Genomic DNA, 9,975 nt, shown 5'->3' on the forward strand with positions numbered 1-9,975 from the left:
TTTGAATCTTTGAGGATGGTGGATCGGCCTTTGCCCCCGAGGGTCACTGATACCGGCCGATCCGAGTTAACAAGCAAGCGAGGAACGCTCGTTTCTCCTTTCGAACTAAGGGATTGTATGTTGCGCACCTCTTCATCGTACAAACGTGCTTCGAGTACGTTATGGTCCTCGCCGAAGGGGTTGGGGTCACCCTGTACAACTTCGGCCTCGCCGTCATCTCGCCATATGAAGAGCATCTGATGCATAGTTGAGGGTATACACATGTTGGAGTGTATCCAATCGCGGCCGAGCAAAATGTTGTAATTGCTCCGGGCGTTGACCACGAAAAACCCTTCTTCGGTTTCTACTCGCCCTACCTTAATTCTGAGGGTAATGTACCCCTCGGCAGGTGTCTCGCCCCCTGCGAAGTCAGTCATGTAAACGTCGGTCGGGTCAAGCTGATCCCGCGTTATGCCCAATTTTTTGAGCATTTTCGCCGGTAGTATGTTGACGCCAGCCCCGTTGTCGATGAGGACTCTGTTAATCGACACCCCGTTTAGATCGGCCTTGATGTATAGCGGCCGAATATGCCTGGTCATCCTTGTTGGAGGTTTACTGAGGGATACTACCGCGGTATCATCGGCGCTATCTCCTTCTGGTACGATTACATCGCCTTCCAACGTTGCCTTCTGCCCTGGTTTACTTCTGTATGAGTTGGGAAGCGTAACCACTTTCACTCCGTATTCGTCTCTTACCACCGGGACCCAGGCTTTCAACATGCCTTTCTTGTGCGAAACGACGACCCCGCGGTCTTTGGGCAATCTTGCTTTAAGCTGGCCATCGTGGTGCGATACCAGTACGTCCTTGTAGGACGATCGGCCGCTGGAATCTTCATCATCCTTGTGAACTACCGCCGCAGCAGACACATCGGCCGCTTGTTTTTCGATCTTCGGCATCCATACCTTCCTTACCTTGGCATTTCGCCTTTCAGGTGATTTGGTGTCCGCGTCGGCCTGGTTCCTTGCCCCCAGTCTCTCGGTTATTGGCCTACTTCCGTGCTGCTCTCTGGGAGCCGAATCTGCCCCGTGATTCGCCCGCGACTCTTGTCTCAGCCTTTGCATTCGCCTCTTCTGGGTTTTCGTCATACGAGGGGTCTCCTCCGTTGGCCGAAATATCCTCTTGAATACATTAGTGGCAGGCCTCCTTTGTGGCTCATGCCTCTGCCACTGTTCTGTGGGCGATTTTGGTTTAAAGGTCTTGGGATGCTTCCTCGTGTTATCGCTTCCCTTGACTTTAAAACACGTACTGCATGATGGGCACGTCATATCTGCAGTAGGCGAGTTATACCGCTTCCTCTTCTGTTGTTGAGGTTGCCTTTTTTCTCCTCGCCACTTAGAACCGTCGGTCTCTACTCTCGGCTTGGGTCTTCTCGGATTCCACTTGCTCCGTATCTGCCCTTGCTCTAGGTAGCTATCAAAGTGAGGCCGAACTGTGTTAATAGACACGTATTTGGCATCGGCCTCTTTCTTCGTTGGGAACAAGAGTTTCCCTTCGTTAATCGCCTTCTGAACCACGTTTCTGAAGTTTACGCAGTTGTTCGTGCTGTGCCTCCAGGAGTTATGGTACTTGTAATAATCCTTACCGACTAGCTCTTCCGACGGTGGAATCGTATGACCTTCGCTTTTGTCGTCGGCCTTAGTCAGGTCGAATGAATACTCTTTTTGTACTACCGCGGTCTTATTCCTTTTAACAAAGCCAGGCTTTCGCAAGGCCGAACATTCCAGGGGTTTCGTTCCCAAATATTCGGCCATGTTGACTTCATCCTCGGAACCACTATCTTCGCTATCGGACACCACGGCCACGTCAAGCTGGTCTTTATAATAGGTCCCTTTAGATGCGCCTCTCCTCTGTTCTTTCTCCTGGAGGAGTCTTTCGTAGCTCGTCACCCTGTTTGTTAGCTCGAACAAGTCCCGAAACCTGTGGCCCTCGAAATGCTCCCTCATAGCGAAACTCATTCCTCTTACCACCATCGGTACGCAATCGGCCTCTGACATTTTGGTGGAGCACCTAGTCCTGAGGTTTCTAAATCGGCCGATATACTTTTCTGCCGACTCACTTGGTAGCTGTGAGATTCGGGCGAGGTCAGCCAGGGTGACATCAGGTGGTGCCCTGTAAAACTCTTCATGGAAGAGGATTTCGAGATCCTTCCATGTGTCCACCGAATTGGGCGACAATCTAGAGTACCACGTGAACGCCATTTTCGTCAAAGAGCTGGCGAAAAGCCGGAGCTTCCAGAAATCGTGAGCGGCTGCTTCGCCGCATTGGGCTGAAAACCGGGCGACATGTTCAACCGTCGACTGACCCTTCTCCTCGCCCGAAAACAAACTGAACTCTGGCACTTTATACCCCCTTGGGAAAGGATATAACTTGTCGATCCAGTCTGGATACGGTTTCATGTACGATGGGCGAGGCATAGGTCGCAGATCCACCCCGAGCCTTTCTAGCATGTCCACGAGTTGCCCTTGATTGTATATACTTGGATCGCCTCCCTCGGAGTACGATCGTTCGCCCGTGTTGGGCTCCTGGGTGTTGGCTCCAGTAGCTCCCCCTTGTGGCCTAGCCTCGCCTTGTGGGTTGGACGAGCTTGCTCCCGGATGATCGGCCCTTCCTGAGAACTCGGCCTCGTTCCTTGTTAAGAGCTTAACGGAACCATATGTATACCCCATCTTGTTAGGTTGTTGTTCGGCCGAACCACCTGGTTGACCAAAACGGCTCGGTGTTTGGTTCTGTTCGGCCCTTCTGTACCCTTGATCGGCCGCGGATTGCCCAGAAAATAATCGCCCTAGGTTTTCCATTGCCTTGTTGAGGCCATCTAAGTTCCCTTGGATCTGCCTCTGGACCGACGTTTGGTCGGCCATGATGTTCCTCATCACTTCGGACATCTGATGCATAGCACCGTCGAACATTTGCTTGTTCTCTTGCGCTATTTCGCCCCTCATGGCCGAGAAGTCGGCCTGTGATAAAGAAGGGCGAGAGGGAGGAAGCTGGCGCGAGTAGTCTATCATGTCATCGGTCGCGTCGTCGATCTTGTCCTTAGGTAGGCTCCCCTCGGTGTCCGTTGTGTTTGGCACCTTGCTTGATTGGTTCACCTGTTTATCCTTGGCCATGGTCTCTGATCTATCCGAATCTGATTCGTCTACTATGTCACCTTCCTTCCGTTGTTGTCGGCGTATAGACCGAGCGTGCCTGGAATCGTCCTTAAAGTCCGTTTTTGTGCTAACCATAAACTGGTCCCCAGTGGAGTCGCCAAAAGATGTTCGCCTGGAAATATTCCGGACTCGAATCTTTGAATTTATAATCGGGATCGGTTTGAGGTTTGATACTTTAACGAACCTATGCAGATATTCACAGGGCTTGTTTGGTTAAAAACACTTAACCACGTGATCTAAGAAGTAATAATCTGGGAGTCACGGACTCAGGCGAGATTAATACCGAAAACTACTCCTAAATTAAAACAATCCGGAGATTGCGGGATAAAAAGCACTGGGCTTGGTTTTTGATTGATTGATTTGTTGATCCAAAAATAATAAAACTCTGAGCTATTTATAGCTCCTCATACTTAAGACTCCTAATTTAACTAGGACTAAGACTCTGAAAGAAAATCACTCCTATTGAGCTACAAACTCCTAATAAAATAGAAAAAAGCAATAATAAACAAGCTTTCCGTTGGGCCTTAATCCCTGATAAGCCCGTATGAAGTTCTATTCGGTAATTATTTGGGCCGGTGTAAACAGTTATGCACAAATTATAACTAATCAAGCTGTTGAGTTATGGCTCATATCAATTCTATTTAGATTAGCATACTTAATCCTTTATTTAACATTGTTTTTCTTTTGGAATTTATAATCTAGTTCCTTAATGGATTAGGACATAAATTGTGTTTTAAGGGTTCACTATAAATACAGGTATGACCCTATTGTAAACTCACAACAAACATATAGAATAAATTCTCTCTCTGTCGTGGAGTAGATCGTATTGATCGAACCACGTAAAAAATCTTGAATGATTCTTTTCTCTTTTCTTATTTATTTTCTGCTGCGCTAACAAGTGGTATCAGAGCCTAGATTTCAAATCTGAGATTTTAGGTATTTTGTTGATTGAAGATGTCGCTTCATAAATTCGATATTGAGAAATTCAATGGTTCGAATGACTTTACTTTGTGGAAAGTCAAGATGAGGGCTGTTTTGGTTCAACAAGGATGCGTTGCGGCGTTAGGAGGAGAAAGCAATTTACCGGAAGGTTTGTCTGTGGGAAAGAAGGCAGATATTATGTCAAAGACACATAGTACGATTTTATTGAGTCTTTCTGATGAGGTATTGAGAGAGGTTATCGGTAAAGGAACTGCTGATGCTTTATGGGGAGCGTTGGAAAGCAAGTTTCAGAAGAAATCTCTTACAAACCGGTTGTATCAGAAACAACATTTGTATACATTGAGGATGACAGAGAATACTCAGGTAAGAGATCATGTTAATAACTTCAATCGAATTGTTATAGATTTACAAGGTGTTGGTGTTTCGATTGAAGAAGAGGATCAAGCCCTCATTCTTTTATGTTCTTTGCCCAGTTCATATGAAAACTTTGTTGATACAATGTTATATGGTAGAGATTCGATTTCTGTTAGTGATGTAAAGGATGCTTTGCAATCCAAAGAACTAAAGAAAAAGGTCTCTAACTCTAATGAAGAGGAATCAGTTTCTGGTCTTGTGGTGAGTCGGGGCAGGAGTCATGAGAGAGATTGTGGGAAAGGAAACAGGTCGCTTTCCAAATCGAAGTCTAATGGACGACGATGCTATCACTACAAGGAGAAGGGGCACTTTAGAAGAGATTGTCCAAAGCTGAAAAAGGGTGGCGAAAACAAGGAATCAAGCGGTAATGCTAATGCAGCTGTGGTACAGGAGAGTTCCGATGAGGAAGAAAGCGGTGATGTTTTGACTGTGAGTACATCAAGTTCTGATAGTACCTGGGTCCTAGATACTGGTGCATCTTATCATATGTCTTCTAGAAAGAAATTGTTTAATTCTTTCAAGGAGTGGAATGGCACTGTAAAGGTGGCGAATGATAAGGAGCTTGCTGTCAAGGGTAGTAGTTCTGTTCAGATCAAGATGTATGATGGTATGATTAAAACATTTGATGCTTGGTTTATTCCTGAGCTGCGGAAGAACTTGATTTATGTGGGTACACTTGATAAACAAGGGTACAACCATTCAGGCGGAGATGGACATATCAGAATTTCTAAAGGTGCTTTGACTGTGATGAAGGGTGTGCTACAACACGACATTTATATTCTCATAGGGAGTGCGGTAGTGGGAACAGTGGCAGTTGCTCGATCCTTGGAGGTACATGATAGTAAAACCGAGTTGTGGTATCAGAGGTTAGGTCATATGAGTGAGAGAGGGCTATCCATATTGAGTAAACAAGGGTTGTTCAAAGGAGCGGAAACGGGGAAGCTGGAGTTCTGTGAAACTTGTATTCTTGGCAAGCAACGCATGGTGAAATTTACTTCTGGAAGGCACACTTCTAAAGGCATCCTGGATTATATTCACTCGGATTTATGGGGTCCTGCTCGGGTTGAATCCCATAAGGGACTCAAATATTTTGTGACCTTTATCGATGACTACTCGAGAAAGGTGTGGTTGTATTTTCTGAAATCGAAGGATGAAGTGTTTGGGCGGTTCAAGGAGTGGAAGACCATGGTTGAAAAGCATACTGGAAGACAAGTCAAGACACTCAGGACGGACAACGGGTTAGAGTTTTGCAATGCACAATTCGATGACTTCTGTAGAAAGGAAGGTATAGTGAGGCATCACACTGTACGATACACACCACAGCAGAATGGGGTTGCAGAGCGGATGAACCAAACATTACTGCAGCGTGCTCGGTGCATGCGATTAAATGCGGGTCTTCCAAAGCGTTTCTGGGCTGAAGCAGTTAACACTGCTTGTTATTTGGTGAATAGATCGCCATCTACTGCAATTGATTTGAAGACGCCTCAAGAGGTATGGTATGGTAAACCCTTTGATTATTCTGGCTTGCGTGTTTTTGGTTGTGTTGCCTATGCTCATATTAGTGATGGTAAACTTGAGGCGAGGGCAATGAAATGCATATTTCTAGGGTATGCGACTAGAGTTAAAGGATATAAACTGTGGTGCACAGAGATGGATAGAACTCCAAAACTGATTATTAGTAGAGACATAACCTTTGATGAATCTACTATGTTTGGCCAGAAAGAGGAACTTGGTGATCTTGCAGGAAAAACTGATATGGGTGCTAGCCAGAAGGTGGAGTTTGTAGCTCCAAATAGGATTACTACTGATCCTATAAGCGAGCCTAATAAAGAAGTGGTAGAAGAGAGTATAGCAACAAAGAGAGGAAGAAGGCAAATCAGAACACCAATGAGATATGTGGATTGTGTTGATACGGTTGATACTAATCATATTGCTTATGCTTTGGCAATAAGTGAGATCATTGATTCTGATGAGCCGCAGTCGTATAAAGAGGCAGTGCAGAGTAGAGAAGCATCTGAATGGTTAATTGCCATGAATGAGGAGATGCAGTCTCTTGAGAAGAACAGTACATGGGAGTTGGTACCTCGACTAAAAGGAGTGAAACCGGTAGTATGCAAATGGGTCTTCAAGAAGAAAGAGGGTATTCCTGGAGTTGAATCAGCTAGATTCAAGGCGAGACTTGTAGCGAAGGGTTTTTCACAAAAGGAGGGAATTGACTACAATGAAGTATTCTCACCTGTTGTGAAGCACAAAACCATTCGGGTTCTTCTATCTATGGTGAGTGCGTTGGATCTTGAGTTAGAACAACTTGATGTGAAAACAACATTCTTGCATGGGAGTTTAGAGGAGCAGATTTATATGTCACAGCCGGAGGGATTTCTTGATTCTGATCACAAGGACTATGTGTGTTTGCTGAAAAAGTCCTTGTATGGTTTGAAGCAGTCTCCTAGACAATGGTACAAGAGGTTTGATGCTTTCATGCTTTCTCATGGGTATGTTCGAAATCAGTTTGACAACTGTGTGTACTCTAGGAAGCTGCCTGATGATTCCTTGATCTATTTGTTGCTATATATGGATGATATGTTAATTGCAGCTAAGTCAAATTAATGACTTGAAAGTCTTGTTGAGTAGTGAGTTTGAGATGAAGAATTTGGGCGCAGCCAAGAAGATTTTGGGCATGGAGATTTGGAGAGATAGGAAAGAAGGCCTGTTGTATGTTTCTCAATAGAAATATATTGAGAAGGTGTTGCAATCTTTTCAAATGGACAACTCTAAGCCAGTAAGTACTCCTTTGACGTCACATTTTAAATTTGATGTTAATGCACTACATAGTACTGATGCTGAGAAGGAATACATGAGCGCTGTTCCGTATTCGAGTGCGGTTGGAAGCTTGATGTATGCAATGGTCTGTACAACACCTGATTTAGCACATGCTGTTAGTGTGGTTAGCAGATTTATGAGTAATCCGGGAAAGACTCATTGGGAGGCGGTCAAGTGGATTATGCGGTATTTGAAGGGAACGAGTGGCATATGTCTGGTTTATGGTTCTAGTGGTGGTTCTGATGGAATTGTGGGCTATACAGATTCCGACTATGGAGGAGATCTTATTCGAAGGAGGTCCTTAACATGTTATATCTTCACCCTGTATGGATGTGCTATTAGTTGGAAAGCAACTTTACAATCTACAATTGCTTTGTCTACAACTGAGGTGGAATACATGTCATTGACAGAAGGGGTCAAGGAAGATATGTGGTTGCAAGGTCTGATTGATAGCTTGGGTTTAGAAGTTCAAAAGCCTGTGATTTATTGCGATAGTCAAAGTGCTTTGTGCTTGGCGAAGAATCTGGTGTATCATGAGAGATCAAAGCACATTGATGTGAGGATGAACTTCATTCGGGATGTCGTGGAAGACAAGAGATTTCTTATAGAGAAGATAGCCACTGCAGTTAATCCAACAGATATGTTGACAAAGCCATTGCCAATTGAAAAGTTCAAGCTTAGCTTGGACTTGGTTAATGTACGCATTGTATGAGGCCCTTAAAGGGCATGGATGGCAGAGAGAGAGTTGGTCTTGCTTAACTTTGACTTTGGAGTAATTTTAAGTCAAGGTGGAGAGTTTATTCTGTGATGCAATTTGGTGGCCTTTGTGATTTGCTGAAGAAGGTTTCAGGATTAATCTTGTTGGGTGTATTCGCCAAGGTGGAGATTGTTGAGTTATGGCTCATATCATTCCTATTTGGATTGGGATACTTAATCCTTTGTTTAGCATTGCTTTTCTTTTGGGATTTGTAATCTAGTTCCTTAATGGATTAGGACGTAAATTGTGTCTTAAAGGTTCACTATAAATACATGTGATGACCCTATTGTAAACTCACAACAAACATATAGAATAAATTCTCTCTCTATCATGGAGTAGATCGCATTGATCGAACCACGTAAAAAATCTTGTGTGATTCTTTTCTTTTTTCTTATTTATTTTCTGTTGCGCTAACACAAGCATTCGACATATACATAAGCTATAGGAAACTTTATATATCTTCATTAGCAAAAAGTTCGATTTCATCAAAATGAAAATCACTATCAAAATCCACAGAAGTAGCAATGTTGAAACTTTGACAAGTGTCCTCTGTGGAATGAGGCAAACTGAAGCAGGTAGGCGACTCAAATGCCACAAAATCTTTCCACACCATCATAGAGTCGGTTATATGAGTTGAGGTTTCTTCTTCATTGCATTCTTGCCTTACAACAATAGATTCCGAGAGATTGTTATCAAGAATCAAGTCGTCCCTGCAGGTATGATGGCCAATGTAAGTTGTGCAGTACACTTGCGGGTCTTGTTCCATTTTCTGAACTTGTTTTGTTGCTTTGCAACCTCGATCATACTTGTGTGTGCACCTAAAGTAACTCCTGCAATATGCCCATCAACATCAAAACCTAGAACACTACACAAACAGGTCATCAAAGCACGACCATCTTCAATAGGTACCTCATATACTTAGCATTGAGGATCTGCTTCTGCCCGTATTTTCTCCAAGCACGACCATCTTCAATCGAGGCAGAGACAGTTGCCCACGACTCTGAACTCTTTCTGCAGCCAATTTAAGTTTGATTATCAACTAATCATGTAGGGTTGAAGTTAAATAAAAGTGTGTGTATATATACTTACTTTCTCTTGTGAGAACCTCTCCCGTCCTTACAATTAGCTCTCTTCCTGCTCTCACCTGAAGCTTCAGACCTCCGGTCATCACAACCAACTGAGTCCACTTGCGATGTAGGAGCTAGATTCATCTCACAAACCTCAGCAGAAAGCAGAGAAAGAGCCTGAGTGAAAGATGTTAAGATGTGGAGTACAAGTTGATGTTGCAAAGTGAAAAAAGCATCATCCCCTTGAGGTTTCTTGAAAAGAATTTGAAGTTGAGTTGCAAAGTCTTGGCCTTGAATCAGCTCTTTCACCACACTGTCCTTGCTCATCATTGATAGCTTGTCAGGCCAATTTCTTGAACTGTTACGTTGCTATTATAATTTATATGTAAATGTATTCCTATATCCTATCATTCAAAGCAGAGAGCAATGGATTATAATTGAGTTATTATGATGATGTTGCTTAATGGAGAAAAAAAGGGTGGGGAAATAGAGAAGAAAATTGTAGGAAGGAGGCATGATACTGAAAGTGAATGGAAGTTCCAGAAACATGATGCTGACAAAGGGGTATGTGACGTTTTCACCATGATGCAATGCTTTCTTCAGTCTTCTCTTGGACAATTAATCAAGGATTCTATATTGGGCTTTTTATATGAAATACTGTTTTTTTCCAACATTTACTTTTTTTACCACCCCTTCTAGATCTTTACATTTCATACCAGCTTTCTTTTCTTTTATACTACTTTTTAAAAAAACTTTACTTTTTATATTAATTCATATTTTCCATCAT

General features: G+C 43.5%; 1 protein-coding gene across 1 annotated transcript; it reads right to left on the reverse strand.

Moving 5' to 3' along the window:
* Positions 1–8,572: 8,572 nt before the first annotated feature.
* Positions 8,573–9,518, reverse strand: LOC126662135 (WRKY DNA-binding transcription factor 70). Its single transcript, XM_050356020.2, has 3 exons — positions 9,211–9,518; positions 9,031–9,132; positions 8,573–8,951 (listed from the first exon to the last, which is right to left on the reverse strand). The coding sequence occupies exons 1-3, from the start codon at positions 9,516–9,518 to the stop codon at positions 8,573–8,575; spliced, it is 789 nt and encodes a 262-aa protein (XP_050211977.2).
* Between the last annotated feature and the right edge of the window lie 457 nt (positions 9,519–9,975).

The sequence above is a fragment of the Mercurialis annua genome, linkage group LG8 (genome assembly GCF_937616625.2).
Source record: "Mercurialis annua linkage group LG8, ddMerAnnu1.2, whole genome shotgun sequence".
Lineage (NCBI taxonomy): Eukaryota > Viridiplantae > Streptophyta > Magnoliopsida > Malpighiales > Euphorbiaceae > Mercurialis > Mercurialis annua.